The 26,125-nt window shown below is 44.9% G+C and overlaps 2 protein-coding genes across 2 annotated transcripts in view; both read right to left on the bottom strand.

Annotated features, from left to right (window-relative positions):
• DYNC1LI2 (dynein cytoplasmic 1 light intermediate chain 2) overlaps positions 1-21,114 on the bottom strand; it is a 33,270-nt gene extending 12,156 nt beyond the window's left edge. Inside the window, exons 1-7 of the mRNA XM_003936268.4 lie at positions 20,956-21,114; positions 20,748-20,821; positions 18,683-18,799; positions 10,197-10,427; positions 3,754-3,923; positions 1,913-2,006; positions 192-327 (exon numbers count right to left, since the gene is read on the bottom strand). Coding sequence (XP_003936317.3) covers positions 192-327; positions 1,913-2,006; positions 3,754-3,923; positions 10,197-10,427; positions 18,683-18,799; positions 20,748-20,821; positions 20,956-21,062 — 929 coding nt within the window. The 5' untranslated portion in view covers positions 21,063-21,114. The remainder of the gene's footprint in view (positions 1-191; positions 328-1,912; positions 2,007-3,753; positions 3,924-10,196; positions 10,428-18,682; positions 18,800-20,747; positions 20,822-20,955) is intronic.
• Positions 21,115-24,634: 3,520 nt separating this feature from the next.
• TERB1 (telomere repeat binding bouquet formation protein 1) overlaps positions 24,635-26,125 on the bottom strand; it is a 48,030-nt gene continuing 46,539 nt past the window's right edge. Inside the window, exon 18 of the mRNA XM_003936270.4 lies at positions 24,635-25,167. Within this exon, the coding sequence (XP_003936319.3) occupies positions 24,980-25,167 (188 nt within the window). The 3' untranslated portion in view covers positions 24,635-24,979. The remainder of the gene's footprint in view (positions 25,168-26,125) is intronic.

Genomic DNA, 26,125 nt, shown 5'->3' with positions numbered 1-26,125 from the left:
GGCAACTTGCTCTCAATGAAGAAAGGCAGCACCCTGACCACATCACCCACTTCCCTCAGGCAGAAAGCAGCGGAGAGAGAGCTGGCTGTAGAAGACACAGACAGAAGGCACCTTCCTTGAAAGGGTAAAATGTAAAAAGCAAATGTACTGTAAAAAGAAGAGTTTCAAACCATCATCTCAAAAAAACTCACATAAAAACGGCATCCTTTTCCACAACTAAGGCAGGTGTGGTGAAGTGGAAACCATATGTTTTATGAACAATATACTTATACAACAAGTCGAGGTTTTTCTCTTCTTTCACTGATGTGTAAATCAAGGCAGCTCCATCTAATCAAACTGCTTAAGGAAAATCAATTCACTGCAGGAGACAAATCAAACACAACCTCAAAGTTCTACTCATAGGTTGATCAGCTTTTGATCAATAAATGAGCAACAGAAGGCATTACAATTTTAAAAGCTAAAATGCTTATAGTATTACATAGACATATTGCATACTGGTAAAAAATAAATAAATAAAAAGGTAAAAAGGTCATAGTAGCAGATGAACCAAGTCAAAAGCCTAAAGCCATGCTGACGCTAGTGGGCTGTGCAGCTTATTTTTTAACATGTAAATTGTTGTCTTGATCCCACAGATTACTTCCTGAGAAATCAAGTATTGAGTCTGAGGTTAGCCCAGAAAAAACACCCTCAGAATATCAATGTACACAGATTCCTTCCCAGGCAGATGCTTACATGTGACCAAGTTTATCATTAAACACATCATTTGAGGAATGGGTACCAACAGACTAATGGGCTAGTCCAAAGGAAGTGGCAGGAACCCAACTCTCGCCTCCACCTCAGGGTGTAGAACCATAGCACCAACTGCTATTGGCCTTTTACAAGTAACAGGACTCAGAAGACTGCTGATACCACCTCTCTCTCATGGACACTACAAAACATAAACAAATGGAAAACATCAGTAGCATATAAAACAATACCCTGTTTGGGAATTGACCTTTTCTGCATAAAAGCAGTTTAAAAATGTTTCTAAAACAGTATGATAAAAGTAGTTTGATGATAAAATTAACACATTAAATTCTTAATATGAAAGTTTATCAAATGTACAGCATTAATAAAAGTAGGCGGATGTGGTAGCTCATGCCTGTAATCCCAGCACTTTGGGAGGCCGAGGCAGGCAGATCACTTGAGGTCAGGAGTTTGAGACTAGCCTGGCCAACATGGTAAAACCCCACCTCTACTAAAAATACAAAAATTAGCTGAGTGTGGTGGTTCACACCTGTAATCCCAGTGACTCAGGAGGCTGAGGCAGAAGAATTGCTTGAACCCAGGAGGCGGAGGTTTCAAGAGCCAAGATTGTACCATTGTACTCCAGCCTGGGCAACAAGAGTGAAATTCCATCTCAAAACAAACAAATTATCCAGATGTGGTGGCGCACACCTATAGTCCCCAGGTATTCAGGAGGCTGAGGCAAGAGGACTGCTTGAACCCAGCAGCACAAGGTTGCAGAGAGCTGGGATCACACCACTGCACTCTAGCCTGGGCGACAAAGCAAGCCAGACTGTCACAGGGAAAAAAAAAAAAGGCCAGGCACAGGGCATAGTGGCTAACACCTATAATCCCAGCACTTTGAGAGGCTGAGGCAGGTAGATCCCTTGAGGTCAGGACTTTTGAGACCAGCCTGGCCAATGTGGTGAAACACCATCTTTAGTTAATTAAATAAATAATCAAAGGTAGACACAAGTTAATAAGCCTAAAACTCCAATACAGTAAAACATAAACCTAGTAAAAAGATACATAGAATTTCTGTCTGGCAGAACAGTATTCTGAGTTGGGGAGGTGCTTTATCTCTTTGAAGATGCCCCATTTGAAAGAAAGCTTTTGACCCAGGTCCCACACAGCACCCAAAGGATACACTGAAGGCAGAACCTCCGCAGATGTGACTGGATAAAGTCCAAATGCTCATCCCTGTAATCGTGCTCCTTCTCCAGGACACTCACCGCATCACACTACAAGAAAGACAGACAGAGTCAGCTTTTTGCCTCATTGCCTGCTGATGATGGAACAGTGCATTCTTCAGAAAGAAAGTATTGTAGCTCCAAAGAAGAAAACCGTAGCTCAGGGTCCATGTATTAATTAGCGAAGAGTAAAACAGACCTGGAGATTTTTCCTGGTTCATCTTGGGCCTGTTTTTTTTTTTTTATCTTTCATGTGTAGAGTGAACATGTAATAGGCCTGATCACCTAACGGGTGTTTATCAAACAAAGTCCTATCAAGAGACAGGCCCACTGTACACAGTTGTGCACTCCACTCCACAGGACTCCATTCTCAAAAACCGGATGAGAATGGCACACTATAACTGGGTAACATGATGGCTCTGACTGGAAATAAAGTACTTTTAAAACCCAAAATGTGGCCTGACACGGTAGCTCACGGCTGTAATCCCAGCACTTTAGGATGCCAAGGCAGGTGGCTCACCTGAGGTCAGGAGTTCGAGACCAGACTGATCAACATGGAGAAATCTCGTCTCCATTAAAAATACAAAATTAGGCCGGGCGTGGTGGCTCAAGCTTGTAATCCCAGCACTTTGGGAGGCCGAGGCGGGTGGATCACGAGGTCGAGAGATCGAGACCATCCTGGTCAACATGGTGAAACCCCGTCTCTACTAAAAATACAAAAAATTAGCTGGGCATGGTGGCACATGCCTGTAATCCCAGCTACTCAGGAGGCTGAGGCAAGAGAATTGCCTGAACCCAGGAGGTGGAGGTTGCGGTGAGCCGAGATCGCGCCATTGCACTCCAGCCTGGGTAACGAGTGAAACTCTGTCTCAAATAAAAAAAAAAAAAAAAAAAAAAAAACAAAATTAGCTGGGTATGTGGTACATGCCTGTAATCCCAGCTACTCAGGAGGCTGAGGCAGGAGAATCACTTGAACCCGGAAGCTGAGGTTGCAGTGAGCCAAGATCACGCTGTTGTACTCCAGCCTGAGCAGTAAGAGCAAACCTCGGTCTCAAAAAAAAAAAAAACCTAAAAAATGTTATAAAACCTATCGTTTTTTCCTTATGTTAAGAGATACAACTTAATTTCTCTATGACTGAACTCCTTTTTTTTTGTTTTCGTTTGAGACATAGTCTCACCCTGCTGCCCAGGCTGGAGTGTGCAAGCTCACTGCAACTTCAGCCTCACGGGCTCAAGCAACTCTCCTGCCTCAGCCTCCCAAGCAGCTGGGATGACAGGCGCCTACCATGATGTCTGGCTAATTTTTGTGTTTTTAGTAGAGATGGGGTTTTACCACGTTGGCCATGCTGGTCTCGAACTCCTGACCTTAAATGATCGACCTGCCTCAGGCTCTCTAAGTACTGAGATTACATGTGTAAGCCACCATGTCTGGCATGACAGAACTTAAATTTCTGTTCCCACCTCATCATTCTATTTTTCCACCATCAGTTTGGACCAGATCAACTGATTTAAATAGCCTTAAAAAAAACTGCTGTTGAGTTCTGAGTTTGAAAGTTAACAGTGCTTCAGAGAGATTAACCCTAGGCCATGAGCAAACCAACTAGTCATGTTTCCTGCATTTAAATTTCCAATCTACTTGACAATCTTTCCTGTCTTGACATATTCAACATATCTTAATGAATCCCAAATAAGCCCAACTCTCCCTTGGGAAAAAAATGTCGTCAGCTTCTCAAACTAACTTTCAGATGGCGACTATTCACTAGCCAACCCAGCCAAGCCAATAACCCCCAGCACGCACCTTTGTGCACACGACCAACACTGGGATCCCTAGGTTATGAGTCAGCACATTGTCACCCAGAGGCAGGGCAACATTTTCTTCATCAGAGCCTGAGGTCAGAGGACCTCTTCTCTGTGGGGAACCTTGACAACCTTCTTCAGGTTCCACATAGTCTTGAAAATCTTTCATAACTGGGGGAAAAGGAAAAAGAAATTGCATGCACATAAATAAAAATACACATCAGCTTCAGAACACTGAAAAGAGCGGTAACAAACACAAAACACATGCAGTTTTATGTGACAAACTTCTCAGACACATCAAACTGCAAAATCAAGGATTTGGGAATGGTGACACAAAATGCCAATTCTGACACATTCAGTGTGAGCTTTGTAACATCGGGGCAGCAAAGACATTCCCCTGGATATGTTTAATTGCACCAAACCCCTGAACAGGTTTTTTGTTTTTTCTTTGTTGAAACAGAGTCTTGCACTATTGCCCAGACTGAAGTGCAGTGATATCACAATCTTGTGAGCTTAAATTATCTTCCCACCTCAGCCTTCCAAGTAGCTGGGACTAAAGGCATGTCCCACCATGCCCAGCTATTTTTTAAATTTTTGTAGAGGTGGGATCTTCCCATGTTGCCCAGGTTGGTCTCAAACTCTTGGGCTCCAGAGATCCTGCTACCTTGGCTTCCCAAAGTGCTGAGTTTATAAACTTGAGCCACCATGCCTGGCCCTTAAACAGGTTTTTTAAAGAAATTCTAAGGTTTTTTAGTTCTTACTATGAGGAAAGCTACTTTTCTTATATATCTTACATTTTCAAAATACCAGAAGAGTTGAATTTTGTTACTTCACCATTAGAAATAGCTATAACTTACAATACTCATCACAGTCTTCATTAGAAATGCTTAATTAGCTGGGTGCAGGGGCTCATGCCTGTAATCCCAGCACTTTGGGAGGCTGAGGCAGGTGGATCACCTGAGGTCAAGAGTTCAAGACTGGCCTGACCAACATGACAAAACCCCATCTGTACTAAAAACACAAAAATTAGCTGGGCATGGTGGTGCACCTGTAGTCCCAGCTACTTGGGGCTCCTCGTGCTGAGGAACAAGAATCACCTTAACCTGGGAGGCAGAGGTTGCAGTGAGCTGAGACTGTGCCACCGTACTCTAGGCTGGGCAACCGAGTGAGACCCTATCTCAAAAAAATAAACAGGCTGGGCGCGGTGGCTTACACCTGTAATCCCAGCACTTTGGGAGGCCGAGGCAGATGAATCACAAGGTCAAGTGATCAAAACCATCCTGGCCAACATGGTGAAACCCCGTCTCTACTAAAAATAGAAAAAAAAATTAGCTGGGCGTGGTGGCACACACCTGTAGTCCCAGCTACTCAGGAGGCTGAAGCAGGAGAATTGCTTGAACCTGGGAGGTGGAGGCTGCAGTGAGCCAAGATCCCGCCACTGCACTCCAGCCTGGCACCTGGCGACAGAGCAAGACTCTGTCTCAAAAAGAAATTAATTAATTAAAATAAAATAAAGCTTAATGAAACAATTTGAATTTCACAAGAACATGCTGTTTCCACACAGTTGAGGTTTGTCAGCACTAAGTAACCAGGCTGGTCTTGCCCAGCACCAGATCCATTTCCTTGTTATCCTCACTCTCGTGGACTCAGTCTCATCTTTAGGGGATCCTGAGTCACTTGTGCAAGGTTCATGGCCTATTCCTGCCTAACACAAGAAAGGGTCAGTGGTATACTTCTTGGCATACAACATTCACTAATCCAGCTAAGGAAGGCCATTAAGGTGACAGTGGTCCAAGCCTCAGTTAAGCCAAGTGACCACAAAGCCCACAGAATCTGCACCTTTATGTGGGCATTTCAAGGCTCTTTTGTTGGGCCAGAGAACAAAAGATGTGATGGTTAAAGCTACCTTGAGCCAGAGAAGAAAAAAGGCAGCTCTACCCTTCTAAGTCCAGTAAAACTGAAGGATCAAAGGCCTTTTACTCTCACCAACATGATCACTAAATAAATGCAGGTAATAGGACTAAAGAGGACCTAGAGAAGGTTCCTACCTACTCCTCTTCACCCACAGAACAGGTTTCAAACATTTTAAAACCACAAGTTGTTATTTACAAAGACGGGATTATTATGTGAGCTTCTGAAATTATCTGAGAGCTCTTTGTCTTTCACATAATAGTGAGCAAACTGAAAACTAACTGATTAAGCCCTAAAGTACAAATGTGATATTTCATCTCTACAATATCTCTTTAATTAAGCTCATTCACATAACTTCACTGTCAGGCTGGGCATGGTGGCTCATGCCTGTAATCGCAGCACTTTGGGAGGCCAAGGCAAGCAGATCACCTGAGGTCAGGAGTTCGAGACCAGCCTGGCCAACGTGGTGAAACTTTGTCTCTACTAAAAATACAAAAGTTAGCTGGGCGTGGGGCGGGCACCTGTAATCCCAGCTACTTGAGAGTCTGAGGCAGTAGAATCACTTGAACCCGGGAGGCAGAGGTTGCAATGAGCCAAAATCATACCACTGCACTCCTGGGTGACATAGTGAGACACCGCGCCCAGCCTGACAGTGAAGTTATATGAATGAGCTTAACAAAAACCAAAAAACAAACAACAACAAAAAAACCACTTCACTGTCAATATAAATAATCTTCTCAAAGTGACCTTTACTCCATTTTGGACAAAAACAGACAAGAACTCAACATGGTTGTTGAAGGGTCTTTAAATAAATCAAATATTCTCACATTTTCTCTTTAAAAGCACTTTAACAAATCTTCAAATCTATAATATAAACAATGGCTTAAGTGGGTAAGATCTAATGCCCCAAGATCTCATGAAGCCTTAACTAGGGCTTCCCTGACAGTGAGCAGCACAGAGCCTGGAAAGGCTCACAGGTGAGCTAAGCTATGATAGGAAGCGGGGGAAGGCAGCTCCAACAGCCAGGTCCACGAACCTCCACCCCATTATCCTGTGCATTGCAAACTTTTCTGCTGTATTTCACCTGTGCCATGAGGTGAATAGTTCAGAGTCCCGGGTTAGATTATTCACACTCTAAAGGAATTACTTAATTATGGCTGCTCAATAACAGCAGAAAATTCATGTTTTTAAATAACTTAGCATTTTATTTTATTTTATTTTATTTGAGACAGGGTCTTGGCTCTGTTGCCCAGGCTGCAGGGCAGTAGCACAATCATGGCTCACTGCAGTGTCCATCCCGTGGGCTCAATCAATTCATCTGCCTCCAAGTAGCTGGGACTAAAGACATGGGCCACCATGCCTGGCTAATTTTTTGTAGAGACGGTGTTTCTCCATGTTGCTCAGGCTGGTCTCAAACTCTTGGGCTCAACCAATCGGCCCACTTAAGCTTCCCAAAGTGCTGGCATGACAAGCATTGAGCCACTGTGCCCGGCCAACTTAGCATTTTAGAAAGCAATTTGGAAGGCAGAGCAAATTTACACACATAAAGGTAAATGAAAAGGGAGTATTAAAAACAGAAAGGACCATGTAATTTGGATAGTAAAACGTGCATTTTTTTCTTGGGTATAAACATACTGAGGTGTTAACAATTTTTCTCCAGATGGTGAGATGGTGAGTATTTCACAGCAAGGGACATTAGCCCACTTGGGCTTCCCTTTGGAATCAGATGGGAGTATGTACGAGGAGATCACAGAGTACCTTCACTGCTGCTGCTGCTTCTCTCTCAACTTTTCCCTCCTACCTCATTTATTGGTTCCATAGTCCTGAGAAGATCCTATAGTCCTACATAAGCCTAAGAAAAGCCCCAGATATGAAACAAGAAAGAGAAGACTAAAGTACAAAAAAAGCACCACCTTCTGGTGGCTACAGGGGATGCTTTCCCTCTCACTCAGATGATTCTTCCAGCCAAACAGCTGCCACAGACACAAAACCACGGGGAAACCTAACCTTAAAAGAGAGTGGCCAGTCATGGAGCAGCTTTCCAAAATCAACAGACTGGAGACCGGTGTTGGACTGGAAACTATCTTGGATAATAGCCCTTCACTCATTGCATATAATATCTAGAGTCCAATTAATCTGGAAAGCAAGAGTCCTCTGGGCAAGAAGATACCCAACTCTTTACTAAAATGTAACCTAAACCCAGTACTAACAAAGCCTCCTCTAACATGCAACACAAAGGTGTGGCTACCATTCCAAACATGTGAGAAGGGGTGGTGACAGCAGACAGGGCCTTGGAAAGCCAACCAGTCATGAGACAGACATGGTTCCAGCAACTGCTAGTTACCCTACAGTGTCCTCTCTCCTTTTCTTCCTTATAACCAAACTGAACTTTGATATTTAGAATACATGGCAACTCAGAGTAAAGATACATTTCCCAGCCTCCTTAAAAGGCAATAGGCCCTGAAGCCCTGCATTCCTCTTCCTCTATCCTGCTGACCGGAACACAGGTGTGAAGGCTATAGCTCTAGTTGTCAAGAGGAAGAGAACCACAACCTAGAAATGACAAAGCAGGAAGCACAAAGGAGCAGGGTCCACAAGCTGTCTTCTCAGGGCTACTTTTCAGTCCTGAACTACCTACACCTCTAGATTTCATTTACAGGAGAGAAATAAACCTCAGTCTTGTTTAAGCCATCATTACCTCAGGTTTTATGTCACATGCAGCTGAATCTAATCCTAAATAACAGCCATCAATGTCTAAATCACAAAACAAATTAGTGTCTCAGGGAAATTTAAGCTCCCCAGGAGCAGGCATTTTGTTTGCTGTGTCTCCAGCACCTAGAACAGTACCTGCTACCTGGTACAGTACAGGGTAGACACTTTCCCTATCTGGGAAAAAAACAGTATTCTTGGCTCAATTCTCTCTCTTTTCTGTCTTAACAAATCTCTACAAGGTGATCACCCGTAAGAAAACAGCTTCAGAGAACTGAAGTTGCCAGTGCATTAGCCCACTCATCTGGGTACAAAGCTGGCTGTGCAGTGGATGAAAACAGGTCTTCAGACACAGAACTATTCAGAGAAGTTGTCTTTAGGGGCTCTATTTCAGGGAAAAAGAGGCATTATCTAGAAAGGTCAGTGGCTGAAGATAGACAAGCTGAGCTGCATGACAATCACAGCAGTACATATGCGAGTGACCAGAGAAATATAAACATGCACAACAAACTGAAGAATACAATGTTAAACTTATTGTTTTAGCCAACGTGGCATAAAAGCAAGATGAAGTATGGGACAGGAAAACACACTGAGAGAAATCTGGTTTAAAAAGCACATCAAAATTTCAGAACCATTTTTCCAGTAAGTGTGAAGATCCCATGGGCCATGCCCCAGAAGCCCTGATTAATTCACTAGAGGGGGTGATGTCATCCTGTGGAAATAAGCCAGGTTGGGTGAAGCCTGCCCCGGCCAGGACGGCGGCTGCTGCTGCTGCTGCCATAGCTCCAGCCCCTGCCTCTCCTATTTCCCTGGCAAGTGGACAGAAGCTGATGTAACTGCACAGAAGCTAGGGAAAGGAAAATCAAGCTTCTGAACCACATTAAGGAAAAAAAAAAAAAACCCAAACTTCCTTTAATTGAAAAGTTCTTTATTCTCAAAACGACTTGGATGTCCTTAGTCTTAAAATGATTTTCATTTTAATTAAAAAAAAAAAAGGACCTTCCTATTTCTATCTAAAATCATATTTTGCTGGATTCCAAAATGAACTAAGGTAGGAGCTGAAAGCTTTGTCTTTTTTAGGACTTTCTCTAAGCCTGCTAACATGAGGGTCCATAGGACCTTAATGGAATTCCAGGGCAGCAAACTCAAGCTGCAGAGACCACAGCAAACCCTCACATCCTCTGATGTTAACTCAGCAGACAGAGAATAACAGAAAAGCACAAAGATCCACAGAACTTAACACATTTTAGGGAGTCAGGGAAGAATTCTTATTTGAAACGAAAACCAATGAACATAAATATCGATTTGTTTTCTTCAACTTGTGACACCTAAGTTAAAGACTGCTTTGAGGCCACGTGTGGTGGCTCACACCTGTAATCCCAACACCTGGGGAGGCTGACATGGGTGGATCACAAGGTCAAGAGATCGAGAACATCCTGGCCAACATGGTGAAACCCCATCTCTACTAAAAATATAAAAATTAGCTAGGGATGGTGGCGCAGGCCTGCAGTCCCACCTACTCGGGAGGCTGAGGCAGGAGAATCACTTGAATCTGGGAGGCGGAGGTTGCAAGTGAGCCGAGATTGCGTCACTACACTCCAGCCTGGTGATACAGCAGGACTCCATCCCAAAAAAGGGGGAAAAAAAAAGACTGCTTTGAATACTTTTGACTACTGAGTTTACAAGAACCACTCTGAAATAAATGGTGCAAACAAAACAAAACCACAAATCAAGGAAAGTCTCTCGATTGTGAAAAGGAAGGTGGTTAGAACCATCTTTAAAAACTAGTGAATTTCCCAATTCAGAAAATTCTATTTTACTCACACTTCCGTTCCAGCTCCCTCATTTTTTCTGGTGGAATTTTCATTTTATCAATGTGCTCACGTAAAACACTAGCCCATTTCTGCAGAGATTCCATCACAGTCCAAGGTCTAGACATGTCTGCAACAAAAATGATGAGGGTCTCTGGCAAGGATTCAGCAGAAACTGCAAATTTCAGCAGACCTTTGTGGTACAAGTCTCCATCCAGAATCCACACATTGCAGCGTGTGTGATCTGAGAAAAGAAGTAAAGCTAATTACCATCTGACAATGACCATCAGCACAGCCGTAGAAACAGACACATCAGGAAGACCTTGAAGGTGACAGCTATGAGTTCTATTTTATTTTATTTATTTATTTATTTATTTTTGAGACGGAGTTTCACTCTTGTTACCCAGGCTGGAGTGCAATGGTGCGATCTCGGCTCACCACAACCTCCACCTCCTGGTTTCAGGCAATTCTCCTGCCTCAGCCTCCTGAGTAGCTGGGATTACAGGCATGCGCCACCATGCCCAGCTAATTTTTTTTTTTTTGTATTTTTAGTAGAGACGGGGTTTCACCACGTTGACCAGGATGGTCTCGATCTCTTAACCTCGTGATCCACTGGCCTCGACCTCCCAAAGTACTGGGATTACAGGCTTGAGCCACCGCACCCGGCCATGAATTCTAAATAGAATACAAAATTTAGAAATCCAAACCAAAAAGTGCCCAAGTGCTCAGTAGACAGCAATCCTTGGTCCTGGTGCCTTTAAAATTATAGTAATACAGTGTCCCGGCATAGTGGCTCACTCCTGTAATCCTAACACTTTTTGAGGCTGAGGTGGGGATCATTTGAGGTCAGGAGTTTGAGACCAGCCTGGCCAATGTGGCAAAACTCCATTTCTACTAAAAATAAAACAAAAATTAGCCAGCTGTTGTGGCGCCTGCCTATAATCAATCCTGGCTACTTAGGAGGTTGAGGCAGGAGAATCGCTTGAACCCAGGAAGTAGAGGTTGTGATAAGCTGAGATTGTGCCAATGCGCTCCAGCCTGGGCGACAGAATGAGAGTCCGTCTCAAAAAAACAACAACAACAAAAAAAACAAAACAAAAAACCCTACAGTAATACAGAAGTGTTCACACCTAAAAAGGTTTCCAAAATGTCTATGAATACTAAGCATATCTTAGCTTTCAGTAAGAACCAAAAGATTCTAATGTTCACTGGTCAACTGTGCCACAATCTAAATAATCCATCATCCTAAGATAACAGAAATTAGTGAGGCAGTGAGCTGCACTGAAGAGGCTATGTTTAAACAAGCCCTTCTTGTGTTGGTCACACTAAACAATGCATTCACATTTTATGAAGGATACCCAAGAGAAAGAACCTTTGTGCCGGGAGTGGTGGCTCATGTCTGTAATCCAAGCACTTTGGAGGCCAAGGTGAGCGGATCACCTGAGGTTGGGAGTTCAAGACCAGCCTGACCAACATGGTGAAACCCCGTCTTAAAAAAAAAAAAGAGAGACAGAACTTTTGTATTTAAATGTGAAGATAAAACCATTACTTACATAAATTGAGATATGATTTGCCTAATTATAATAGGGAATTAATAATTTGTTATGATAATATGGTTATATTTTTTTTTAAATTATTACCTTTTTACTTTTTGGTCAGGTTATCTAAAAAATCCTTATCTTAGACATCCTTATGGCAGTATACATACATGAAATGATGTAACGTCTGAAATCTGCTTCAAAATAATCTAGTGGGGAGTAAAGGGAGCAAAGAGTAAAAGTACAGTTGAAAGAAAATTGACCAAGAGCTGGTCATTATTTATTTTTGAGACAGGGTCTGAAACATCCAGGCTGGAGTGCAGTGACACGATCTCAGTTCAACTGCAGCTTCAATCTCCATGGCTAGTGATCCGCCCACTTCAGCCTCCCGAGTAACTGGGACTGCAGATACAAGCCACCATGTCCAGCTAGTTTTTAAATTTTTTGTAGAGACAGGGTTTCCCGATGTTGTCCAAGCTGATCTCCAACTCCTAGGCTCAAGCAATTCTTCCACCTTGGCCTCCTGAAGTGCTGGGACTACAGGCCTGAGCCAGTGCGCCCAGCTACAACCGGTAATTGTTAAAGCCATATGATGGGTACACTGTGGCTCATGATACCAGTCTCTACTTTGTATATATTTTTTGTTTTGTATTTAAAATGTTAAAAAACATTCACACAAATGTGCAAGTGCTAAGCTTTAATGAGACACGGCTCCAAACTAATACCAGGATGCTCTAACTGCAGACGACAACTCTCCAAATTTGTTTATTTATTTTATAGAGTCTCGCTTTGTTGCCCAGGCTGGAGTGCAGTGGCATGATCTCAGCTCACCGAAACCGCTGTCACCCCTCCCTGCCGCCCAGGTTCAGGTGATTCTCCTGCCTCAGCCTCCCACATAGCTAGGACTATAGGCACATGCCACTGCGCCTGGCTAATTTTTCTATTTTTAGTAGAGACAGGGTTTCACCATGTTAGCCAGGGTAGGTCAAACTCCTGACCTCAAGTGATCTGCTTGCCTCGGCCTCCCAAAGTGCTGGGATCATAGGTGTAAGCCACAACACCCGGCCAAATTTATAATATATTTTTAGAAATTTTCAGTTATCTTTGAGAACTATATTTTACTTATTTTTATTTTTTGAGGTGGAGTCTCCCTCTGTCACCCAGATTGGAGTGCAGTGGTGCGAGCTAGACTCATTGTAACTGCCAACTCCCAGGTTCAACACATTCTCCTGCCTCAGCTTCTGAGTAGCTGGGATTACAGGTGTATGCTATTACGCCCAGCTAATTTTTATATTTTTAGTAGAGATGGGGTTTCACCATGTTGGCCAGGCTAGTCTCGAACCCCTGACCTCAGGTGATCCACCTGCCTCAGCCTCCCAAAGTGCTGGGATTACAGGTATGAGCCACTGCACCTAGCAGAACTATTTTTTATAAAAGTACCTTGAGAACTACTATCAAAAATATTTTAGTTAACTATTAATACTTTTTTCTTTTTGGACAGAGTCTCGCTTTGTTGCCTAGAGTGGAGTGCAGTGGTGTGACCTCAGCTCACTGCAGCCTAAACCTCCCAGGTTCAGGCGATCCTCATGCCGCAGCCTCTTGAGTGGCTGGGATTACAGGTGTGCGCCACCATGACTGGCTGATTTTTGTATTTTTAGTAGAAATGGGGTTTCACCATGTTGCCCAGGCTGGTTCCAAACTCCTGGGCTCAAGAGATCCACCTGCTTCAGCCTCCCAATGTGCTGGATGACAGGTGTGAGCCACCACACCTGGCCTATTAGCTTCTTTTTCAACCAATTCCAACACACACTTTAAAACCAGCCAGACACGGTAGCTCACGCCTGTCATCCCGACACTTTGGGAGGCCGAGGCGGGTGGATCCCTTGAGCTCAGGCGTTTGGAACCAGCCTGGGCAACATGGCGAAACCCCATCTCTATAAAAAATACAAAAATTAGCCAGGTACGGTGGCCTGCACCTGTAGTCCCAGCTACTCAGGAGGCTGAGGATGGAGGACTGCTTGAGCTAAGGAGGCAGAGGTTGCAGTGAGCCGAGATCATGCCACTGCTCTCCAGCCTGGATGACAGAGCCAGAACCTGTTGCAAAAAAAGAAAAAAATAAAACAAATAAAAAAACTCAATCTTCCTCTTTCAGAAAAACATACTTATAAAAAAAAGGAAATCTAAGCTGGGCACGGTGGCTCAAGCCTGTAATCCCAGCACTTTGGGAGGCCGAGGCGGGTGGATCACGAGGTCAAGAGATCGAGACCAACCTGGTCAACATGGTGAAACCCCGTCTCTACTAAAAATGCAAAAAATTAGCTGGGCATGGTGGCGCGTGCCTGTAATCCCAGCTACTCAGGAGGCTGAGGCAGGAGAATCGCCTGAACCCAGGAGGCGGAGGTTGCGGTGAGCCGAGATCGCGCCATTGCACTCCAGCCTGGGTAACAAGAGTGAAACTCCGTCTCAAAAAAAAGGACAGTTAATAGAAGATAGATTTCCTTTTTTTTTTTTTTTTTTGAGACGGAGTTTCACTCTTGTTACCCAGGCTGGAGTGCAATGGCGCGATCTCGGCTCACCGCAACCTCCGCCTCCTGGGTTCAGGCGATTCTCCTGCCTCAGCCTCCTGAGTAGCTGGGATTACAGGCACGCGCCACCATGCCCAGCTAATTTTTTGCATTTTTTTTCTTTTTTTTTTTTTTTTTTGAGCCGGAGTTTCGCTCTTGTTACCCAGGCTGGAGTGCAATGGCGCGATCTCGGCTCACCGCAACCTCCGCCTCCTGGGTTCAGGCGATTCTCCTGCCTCAGCCTCCCAAGTAGCTGGGACTACAGGCATGCGCCACCATGCCCAGCTAATTTTTGTATTTTTAGTAGAGACGGGGTTTCACCATGTTGACCGGGATGGTCTCGATCTCTTGACCTCGTGATCCACCCGTCTCGGCCTCCCAAAGTGCTGGGATTACAGGCGTGAGCCACCGCGCCCGGCTTTAATTTTTTGCATTTTTAGTAGAGACGGGGTTTCACCATGTTGACCAGGTTGGTCTCGATCTCTTGACCTCGTGATCCACCCGCTTCGGCCTCCCAAAGTGCTGGGATTACAGGCTTGAGCCACCGTACCCGGCCCTAAGTCTGTGGGTTTTAATGCCTACCCATCCTCAGGCATGGTTCCTTTTTTCAGCCTCTCTCCCTACCGCCCGCTACACATAACTCATCCACGTGCTTGGAGATCACACCACGTGTAGCATTAAACAAATGCCCCCAAACTTGAAGGCAGAGATCCTTTGACATGTCACGTCCCACCACAAACCAGGTACAAGCCAGAGACTATTTTCTCTACCTGGGTAACTGCCTGCAAAGTGTATATTTATAACTCACTCACACCACACAGTAAAAAAGACTAGGGCTGGAAAATGTATAATTAACAACAGATAAGGGCAATTCTTCCATCAAACAGGAACTGGCAAGTAGGCGGCCTAAAAAGAATCCAATAAATGCAGAGACCAAGAAGTTTTTAAGGTAACCTTAAAAAAATCTGTATAGGGCCGGGCGCGGTGGCTCAAGCCTGTAATCCCAGCACTTTGGGAGGCCGAGGCGGGTGGATCACGAGGTCGAGAGATCAAGACCATCCTGGTCAACATGGTGAAACCCCGTCTCTACTAAAAATACAAAAAATTAGCTGGGCGTGGTGGCGCGTGCCTATAATCCCAGCTACTCAGGAGGCTGAGGCAGGAGAATTGCCTGAGCCCAGGAGGCGGAGGTTGCGGTGAGCCGAGATCGCGCCATTGCACTCCAGCCTGGGTAACAAGAGCGAAACTCTGTCTCAAAAAAAAAAAAAAAAAAATCTGTATAGAAGTTAAAACATACTTAAAAGCAAATAAATGTGGTCAATACGATGCTTTGGCATGGAATATGCTACCTTGAAACAGAAGAGGCTATAGAGATTCACAAATTATCTACATCCTGTTTTATACTTCCAAAAGAAACAAAAGGGTACTAGAGCTATCACTGCATCTCAAGCACTGTTACACCTGACACACCCTGTTTTATCTTGTATAGGCACCATTTCCCCATTCTACAAATGAGGAAACTCAAGTGCAGAGTAGTTAAGTCACTTACCTAAAGCCACACAACTACTGTCTACAGGCATGGCATTCTGAACCAGTTATGTCTAGCTCCAAAGCCACAGTTCTTTCCACAGTAACCATGTTGTTCAAAAAAAAAATCGGGAAGCAAAAGACTCAAGACGTGAGATCCTCTGGCCAGGCTCAAGAGCCCTGTATGCATAGACTCCAGTGGGCCTAGATGGGTACCCAAATGCCTCTGTTGTCCTTACACAAAAGACTCTTACCCATGCCCTCTACTTTTTTTTTTTTGAGACAGAATCTCACTCTGTTGCCCAGGTTGGAGTGCAGCGGCATGATCTAGACTCACTGCAACCTCTGTCTCCCAGGTTCAAGCAATTCTCCTGCCTCAGTCTCCTGAGTAACTGGGATTACAGGCATACACCACCATGCCTAGCTAGCTTGCTTATTTAGTTAGTTAGTTAGTTAGTTAGTTATTTTGAGATGGCATTTTTCTTGTTTCCCAGGCTGAAGTGCAATGGTGTGATCTAGCCTCACTACAACCTACGCCTCCCGGGTTCAAGCCTCAGCCTCCAGAATAGCTGAGATTACAGGCATGTGCCACCACGCCCAGCTAATTTAGTATTTTTAGTAGAGACAGGGTTTCCCATGTTGGTTAGGCTGATCTTGAACTTCCAGCTATTTTATTGTATTTTTAGTAGAAACAGGGTTTCACCATGTTAGCCAGGCTGGTCTGGAATTCCTAACCTCAGGTGATCCACCCACCTTGGACTCCGAAAGTGCTGGGATTACAGGCGTGAGTCGCTGCACCTGGTCACCAATGCTCTCTACTGAACAGCTCTTGGAGATGGTAGAATTTGGTTCAACTTTGTCATTTTAGCAATAAAAAAATTGGGGACTAGAGATGGCAGGATCAGCCCTCATTATATAATTGACCTTACAACATAATCTTTTTTTTTTTGAGACGGAGTTTCGCTCTTGTTACCCAGGCCGGAGTGCAATGGCGCGATCTCGGCTCACCGCAACCTCCGCCTCCTGGGTTCAGGCAATTCTCCTGCCTCAGCCTCCTGAGTAGCTGGGATTACAGGCACACGCCCCCATGCCCAGCTGATTTTTTGTATTTTTAGTAGAGATGGGGTTTCACCATGTCGACCAGGATGGTCTCGAACTCTTGACCTCGTGATCCACCCACCTCGGCCTCCCAAAGTGCTGGGATTACAGGCTTGAGCCACCGCGCCCGGCCTACAACATAATCTTTACTGCTTAAATGAGTAAAGGCAATATAAAGAAATTTTTTGTTTGAGACGGAGTCTTGCTTTGTCACCCAGTGGAGTACAGTGGCACAATCTCAGCTAACTGCAACCTCTACCTCCTGAGTTCAAACTATTTTCACACCTGAGCCTCCCTAGTAGCAGGGACTACAGGCATGCACCACCACACCCAGCTAATATTTTGTATTTTTAGTAGAGATAGGGTTTCACCAAGTTGACCAGGCTGGTCTTGAACTCCTGACTTCAAGTGATCCACCCACCTTGGCCTCTCCAAGTGCTGGGATTACACATGAGCCACCACGCCCAGGCTAAAGAAAGTAATTTAATGAATACACTTCATCTTTAGGTTATACAGGTAACTTTGCAACAACAACAACAAAGGACCTAGGTACCAATAATTATTTGTGAGTCACTGAAAAGATCTAACACAGGCTGGGTGCAGTGGTTCACGCCTGTAATCCCAGCACTTTGAGAGGCTGAGGCGAACAGACTGCTTGAACTCAGGAGTTTGAGACCAGCCCGGGCAACATAGTGAAACCCCATCTGTACAAAAATTAGCCGGGTGTGGTGGCGTACACCTATAGCCCCAGCTACTTGGGAAGCTGAGGTGAAAGGATCACCTGAGGCCAAGAGGCAAAGGTTGCAATGAGCTGAGACTGAGCCACTGCACTCCAGCCTGGGTGACAGAGTAAAACCCTGTATCAAAAAAAAATCTAACATAAAACCACAAGATTATAAAAGAGGCATTACTGAACAGTTGAAACCCAAAACTATTACTCCAACTCAAAATTACACTTGTAAGAAAAAAATTTTAAATTATATATAATTCTTGTAAGAATGTTTCTCATGTCCTTTTAATCATCCTAAGCAGAAACTATTATTACTACTCACATTTTAGAGATGAGGAATTAAAGAACATTACTCACCTCTGAGCATCTATTCCTCTACCAGAAGAAACAGAAAATAAGCATTTCTTTCATTTTTTCTTTTTTAAAAAACAGAGATGGTCTCACTCTGTCACCCAGGCTGGAGTGTACTGGTATGATAACTCACTGCAGCCTCCAACTCCTGGCCTCAAGCGATCCTCCCACCTCAGTTTGAGTAGCTGTGATTATGGCAGGAGTCACCAAGTCTGGCAGAAACTACCACTTCTAAACCGTCACAAGAGACTCAGGAAACTCTCCTATGAACATATGTTAAATTGTTACACTCTAAACCACACCAACTTCGGATTCTCTACTAGAACCAGGAAGAGTAACAATGGTCCCCAGAACAGCCAAGCATTTCTCTCGTATAAAACTCCAAAGCTTTAAAAAAATCTTTCTTACTACCTTTACGGGTAAGTGAAAATTTACCTTCAGTATATCTTCTTAAGTGGAGGCTAGCCAGAACAGCAGCTAACAGTCCCATTCCCCAATTTTGCTAACATACTCTATAAAGGAAAGTGGGTTAAGCCCTGCAAAAGCTGTATAATTCATCTATTCTCTGCGATTAACTTTCTGAGAACCAAACAGAAAATAGAATGCATGGTCATGCTGCAGGAACTACACCCAAAAGGACTCTGACAGTCCTGCATACACCCCCTTACCATGGGATCGATGCTTCACTCACCATCTCGGTCCTCATCATGCACGCTGAGGTAGAGATATTCTAGGCCTCTTCCTTTTTTGCCATGCTCAGCTCCTTGTAGTTTAGTCATGAGGGTTGTTTTACCAGAACCATCTTCACCTACAAAGGATGTTTGCAAGACAAAGGTGTACTGTTTATTCCGGGAAGGATGGGGAGGCATGACACTCACATGACAAGGAACAACTAACAATTTCATGCAAAGCCTGCTGTTGAGGTCTCACCTGCTTTCATAAACAAAGCAGACTTTGCTGGAAGAGTGGTTGGGAGGGTGGGGAGGAGAGGGTGGTAAAGGCAGCAAATTCCAAGATCTAAAATGACATTCTACTGCAGTTATCCTTACTTCACAAGGGAAGTAATGAGGCAGGTCCACAGGCCCTATCTATAATTTATAAGATATGCATTTGGAGAAGTGAAAGTAAAAGGTAGGGTTAGTTTCTCACAAGATAAACTTTCACAAGAAAAACAACAAATCTTCAAAATATGATACAATTAACCTAAAAGTCCAGGTACTGTGAACTAAAAAAAGATCTGATCCTATTTCACAATGGTGAAGAATGGAAGTTATTTACTTTTGATTTTAGTACATCTCCTTCACAAGCATTCTGGAGGCAGAGAAACTGACAAAAATAATAACAGACCTAAGCAAAACTCTTTAGTATAATCTCAGTTAATTATTAAGCACTTCCTCATCTCCCTCCACCCAAACAACAACCCCCTCTCCCCAGATCCTTAAACATCAAGGAGAACCATCGCCAACGAACATTACTTGGCACTCTGGCATTTAATAATATGGAATTACAGAAAATGAGAATCGAAAGGCAGTCCACAGATCAAAGACCTCCTCTCCATCTCCAATGCCTCTACTTTATTCAGGCCCTCCGCATCCGGACCATAGTTCGTACCTGTCAGACTGACTTCAGTACCTGCTCATTTTGAGCTACTTGTCCCTCTGCAGGCAGTGTTCTTTCTAAAACTCAAATCTGGTGGTCCTGATCCCCCACTTCTTGAAGATCTCTAAGGGTCCGATATTACCTACCACAGTCATTTCCTGAGGAAGTTCACATATTCTCTTCAGTAACAGTAGAAAAACTACCAAGGCAGTGATTCCCATGAGAATTGGGGGATGGAGGTGAGATAAAAGGCCTCTGAAAATCAGAGAACTTCGGGAAATAGCATTAACTCTTCAGCCTTCCCACAATCTGCCCCCAACTTACCTTAGCAGGCACCAACCACAGGCGCTTCTAGCAGTTTCCAAACCCCACACCCTCTGGTCACTTGTGTCCCTGCATACTGACACTTTTCTGCAAAATACTCAACCCCCAAATCACCCTCCTTCAACAGCTCCAAGCAGTGTGATGCTTCCACAATAATCCACATGGTATAATGCAATCACCAATACATCTGTCTTCCACGACTGAGATTCTTGTGCAGTGTTTAAGAGACGTCTATAATGTGCCACTGTCCAGCCCACAGGTCCCAAGCAACAACTGGACTTGCTGTGTGAATGTACCCAAACTCCCTCATTTGAGGAGAGTGATGCCAGAGAGATCAGGGGACCTGACTCAGGTAACCTAGCAGTGAGAGCAGGAAAAGCCTCCAGTGCTGACTCTCTGTCCTTTGCAAACTCCCTAAAACCTCCGACTGTGCACTACTGATGAGGCTCAAAGGCAGCTTCTGTGGCCATTTCCCCACAGCTCCGAGCCCAGGTCACCTCGTTCTCCCACCTTCTCTGCCTAACCTCATCTACTCGCTACCCTCTCCACGACCTCAATTTGGTAACCGTCGAGGCTACGGGGCATCGAAGGCCAAGTAACTCAAACAATGTGCCGACAACCCCAGAGCACCACTGGGCTTTCCAAAGAGGGCAGCATCCCACCCTCAGGCGAGGGAGATTGGCCACCCTCCAGCTGCCGTGCTAGGTCCGACGGTGCCTTTCCCGCCAGGCTGCGGGCAGGCGGCTGGAAAGGGGAAGGCCGGGACCTGTGGGAGGGGCGCCCGCCTCGCCCACCCCAGCGCCCTAGGGCAACGCCCCGCGGCTGGCGCTCACCGAAGACCAGGATGTTCTTGCCGGACGGCAGCTTAGACCTGGCACGGGTGGACACTTCGCTCAGGATGGAGGACCTGCGGCGACAATGGCAAGAATGGTCAGCTCCGGGCTGGGATGGCCCGGCCCGCGACGGCCCCTCAAGTGTGTCCGACGGTCCAGCCCAAAGGCCGCGCCCTCCACTGCCCGGCCCGACCGCCCTCGACCTCACCATAGGCTCTGGCCTTCCTCCTCCTCACTGGTCAGGTCGCCGGCGGCCGCCACCGCGGACCCGTTGGGGCCCAGCAGCAGCTTCTTTTCTACCCCCACCGGCGCCATCTTGCCAACTGCAGCCACAAAGAGGGCCCTCCCCCGGGCACGCCGAGGACCTGCGAGGACCCCGACCGGGCCGTCCCCCGCTGGCCGTCCCCCGCCCCGCGCCTCCCGCCGACTTCGCTGCGGGGACTGCGCCGCCCAACGTGTCCTCTAGGCCTGCGATGGCCACGGACTACCACGGGTTGCGAGGCCGCCGAGGTGGCGGGCGGCGGTCAGGCAGCCGCCGGGGCAGCCATGCGCCGGGAGGCGGTGACAGGGGCGGGCACTGTCTGGACCGAGGGCGCGCTGGCGGCCTCTGCCGGCCGAGAGGCGCAGAGTAGACCCCCTTGCCCATTCCCCTGTGCCGTCTGGGGCCGGGATAACTGACCCGAAAGCCTAGGCTTTGGAATCAGACTGATGCACACACAAAAGCGGCATTTTTCTAGAACTCACTGTGTGCCAGAGTCACACATGATCTCACCGAATCTTATCTCTTTCACAGATGAGGAACCTAAAGCTCAGAAAGTTTAAGAAACCCACCCGAGGACCCAAGGCTAGAAGACGGCATTCGGTGTTTCTACTCTTACTCATTGTATCATGTATGAACTTGGCCTAACCGTAGTCAAGCCTTGCATTGAAAGATCAGCCTTAAGCAAGACCCCAAAATCCTCATAAATATCCTGCTTTTACCCCTTCTCTGAAGACTAAAGACTGTGAGATAGTGCTCTTGACCACAGTGCACAATACACTTGGCTGTGCCTTACTAACATGCTTTTTAAATGATGTTTTCAGGGAGCCAGCATTTCACACCAGAAGAGCTTTTGACTTCCTTGCATTGGGTGACGGGGGGCAGGTGCAGAGCGGGGAGGAAAACAGGGAAAGGGATGGAAAAGGGAAAGACTGGAGAGTAACTGAAGGAAAAAAATACATTCCATTATCAAGCTTTATTTTAGGTGTGGCTTCTACTTGAGGACTCTTACCATTCTCTATGGAAACAGGCTAACAAGACATTTCTAAATATCACAAGAAAGTGGAATATGGCAGCAAAGCACCAACTAAGTGGGTTTCAGATGAGTAGGATTGTGATCCTGATGCCAAAAATCTGGCAGCATGAATTACGGGATACAAGAAACGGGCATATCATCTGCCAAACTGGATGTAAAGTTTAAACAAGACGAGAGTGAAAACCTATTGAGTTCCTCCCTTGGATATCTGGGAAAATAAGGCAAAGTGCCAGAAGTCCTAAAAGGGCAAGCAGTGCTGAATTCTCACAGGACAGAAGATGGAGTTGAAAATTACAGGCCAATAAGCTTAATCAGCACTAAGTGAAATTTTGTGATTAGAGGTTAAAGGAAAAGAGAGTACCAGATTTACACAGTAGCTTTCTTTTTTGCAGGAGTACCGTGTAGGCGGATGCTGCAGATATAGCAAATGCAGATTTCAACAGGGCTTTTGACAATTCACATCTTAGATGAGAAAGTGAAATGGAGGCTGGATGATAGCATTGGGGCTTATTAAAGACTAGCCCAAGCCGGGCGCGGTGGCTCAAGCCTGTAATCCCAGCACTTTGGGAGGCTGAGGCGGGTGGATCACGAGGTCAAGAGATCGAGACCATCCTGATCAACATGGTGAAACCCCGTCTCTATTAAAAATACAAAAAAAAAAAAAAATTAGCTGGGCATGGTGGCGCATGCCTGTAATCCCAGCTACTCAGGAGGCTGAGGCAGGAGAATTGCCTGAACCCAGGAGGCAGAGGTTGCGGTGAGCCGAGATCGCGCCATTGCACTCCAGCCTGGGTAACAAGAGCAAAACTCCATCTCAAAAAACAAACAAAAAAAAACACTAGCCCAGCTGGGCATGGTGGCGCACGCCTGTAATCCCAGCACTCTGGGAGGCCAAGGCCGGTGGATTACAATGTCAAGAGATTGAGACCATCCTGGCCAACATAGTGAAGCCCTGTCTTTACTAAAAATACAAATATTAGCTGGGCGTGGTGGTGCACACCTGTAGTCCCAGCTACTCGAGAGGCTGAGGCAGGAGAATCGCTTGAACACACGAGGCAGAGGTTGTAGTGAGCTGAGACCACATCAGTGCACTCCAGCCTGGTGACAGAGCAAGACTCTCTTAAAAATAAATAAAATTAAAAAAATAAAGACTAGCCCAGATGTGGCTGATGAAGAGGAGGGACCAGCAGAAAAGGCTGCTAGGGGCCTGCCCTAACCTACTGCCCTGGCTAGCCAATTCAGGGTGCCATCAGTGACTTGGATAAGAATAGAGTAGCAGTCATGAAGTTGTGGATGACCTGAAGCAAGAAGGGTTGCCTTATCTACTGGATAACAAACTGACCAGAGACTAAATCTAACAAGATGAAATTTAGCAGGAACTACTAAAGTCCTGTGGAATGGTTTAGCAAAAATGCATAGGAAGGCCAGGTGCGGTGGCTCATGCCTGTAATCCCAGCACTTTGGGAGGCCAAGGCTGGTAGATCTCTTGAGGTCAGGAGTTCCAGACCAGCCCGGCCAACACAGTGAAACCCCGTCTCTACTAATAAAGTACCAAAAAAAAAAAAAAAAAGCAAAGAATGGTGGCATGCACCTGTAATCCCAGCTACTTGGGAGGCTGAAGCACAAGAATCACCTGAACCCAGGAGGCAGAGGCTGCAGTGGGCCAAGATCACACCACTGCACTCCAGCCTGGATGACAGAGCAAGACTCTGTCTAAAAAAGAAAAAAAATCCATAGGAATGGGATAGGAAATTGTTTGAAAGTAATAAAAGTTACATTCTACAAGTCATTACTATATTAACTATAATCTGAGAGTTGGTCATGTAGAATGCCAAGAAGCTTCTTAGGGTAGAACCCATAAAACCTCACTGATGCTAACAGCCCCATGCCAGTCAGGCTGATTTCTTAGGGTGACATTTCTGGACATGTTTTGCAAAGACAAGAAGTGTCAAGTGGTCAGTGACTAAACTCATAAGGGGACATGACATTGTTCTGCTGCAACACCAAGTAACTAGGGCTCATCAATATGAAGGATAAAGACATATAGAGAGAAGGGAAAGTGTAGCCACTTCTAAAAAACTAAAGCAAATAAACACACACCAAAAAGAAGTGAACCTGACTATACAATGTGGGAGTATTCAAATCAACATCACAATTAGCCTTTAGAAGAATATTGTTTACTACAGTAAACAATATGGAAACTTTTTAAAGAGACAGGGTCTCACTCTCTTGTCCAGGCTAGAATACAGTGAAACACTCATAACTGACTACAACCTCGAACTCTCAAGTAACTAGGACCACAGAGGCATGCCACCACATCCAACTAATTTTTAATTTTTTTGTAAAGATGGGGGTCTGTTGCCCAGGCTGGTCTTAAATTCCTTGCCTCAAGTAGTCCTCCCACGTTGGCCTCCCAAAGTGCTGGGATTACAAATGTGAGCCACCACCACAGCCAAGGAAATATTTTAATTAACAAAATGGCAAATATTGATTTAGTATGTGGGAACCTTAAATAGCTTGGGAAACTATAATTCCTGAATTCTGGGGAGGGACATTTGCACAGTGTAAAAATACCAAAATCCAAATGTCTCATAGTATTTATTGCAATATAATGCCAAATAACGTTTAAAGGCTCATCATTCTTTTCTCTATGTCCTTTAAGCTTAAGGAAAAATAAAAGCATAGTCCTAAACAAATCTTTGATCTTATGAAGGAATTTTAGCTTCCTAATCTGTATACTGAAAATATATCTGCTTTATAAATCACTGTAATAATGTGATGAGTTTCAGCATCACAAAAACTGTTTAATGAAAACTGTATCCTCATTTCCACATTCCTTCTCATAAGAGTTTAGAAACATACTTTAAATGTAATGTTGTATCTTTCAAGGCAATGTATTTTAAGAATCCAAACTAAAAACCGACAGTCTTCTTCCAATCAAGAAGCTGCACATTCGGGGCGTTTGGTCAGCTTGTGGTATTTGTGAGCAAGGTCCACAGCCTTCCGTCCTTGCTGAAAGGGGAAAGACCACAAAATTAAATTCCAGTGATTTCCCATTTTCTTAACTCCATTGAAAAGGTAATTTACTTCTTCTTCAGTAAAGTTTTTGCGAATTCTTCTTGTTTCTGTAATTAGAATTGTAGAATATGTTAATATTTGCTGAACAAAGGTCCTGAGATGCAAATTTGCTTATTTGGATATGTTTAACTTATACTTAAGGATATAAACTATAGAGAGAAATGCCGGGGCTACTCATCATGTGGAAACCCACTTCAATTTTAAAAACCTGAGTGCCTAATATTAAGCTAGTTGCTATCACTGTGACTTCTTCAGTAATTATAACTTAATCTACAGTAGTAATACAATATCTTTCAATCAAGAAACAAAAGTTTATAAACATTTGATTGTTAATTCAACATTCCTGTGAGGCCAGTTAACAAACAGCTTACTGGCCAGGTGCAGTGGCTCACACCTATAATCCCAGCACTTTGGGAGGCTGAGGCAGGTGGATTACTTGCAGTCAGAAGTTCGAGACCAGTCTGGCCAATGTGGCAAAACCCTCTCTCTACTAAAAATATAAAAAGTAGCCAGGCGTGGTGGCACATGACTGTAGTCCCAGCTTCTTGGGAGGCTGAAGCATAAGAATTGCTTGAACCTGGGAAGCAGAGGTTGCAATGAGCTGAGATCGCACCACTGCACTCCAGCGTGGGTGACAGAGCAACTCTGTCTAAAATTATTTATTATTATTATTAATAATATGGCCGGGCGTGGTGGCTCATGCCTGTAATCCCAGCACTTTGGGAGGCCCAGGCAGGTGGATCACAAGGTCAAGAGATTGAGACCATCCTGGTCAACTTGGTGAAACCCCGTCTCTACTAAAAATACAAAAAATTAGCTGGGCATAGTGGCACGTGCCTGTAATCCCAGCTACTCAGGAGGCTGAGGCAGAAGAATTGCCTGAACCCAGGAGGCGGAGGTTGCGGTGAGCCGAGACTGCACCATTGCACTCCAGCCTGGGTGACAAGAGCAGAACTCCGTCTCAAAAAAATTAAAAATAATAATAATAATAATACAGAGCAAGAT

The sequence above is a fragment of the Saimiri boliviensis genome, chromosome 1 (genome assembly GCF_048565385.1).
Source record: "Saimiri boliviensis isolate mSaiBol1 chromosome 1, mSaiBol1.pri, whole genome shotgun sequence".
Taxonomy (NCBI): domain Eukaryota; kingdom Metazoa; phylum Chordata; class Mammalia; order Primates; family Cebidae; genus Saimiri; species Saimiri boliviensis.
Note: the sequence above shows the minus strand (reverse complement) of the source record. Positions and strands in the feature narration are given on the sequence as shown.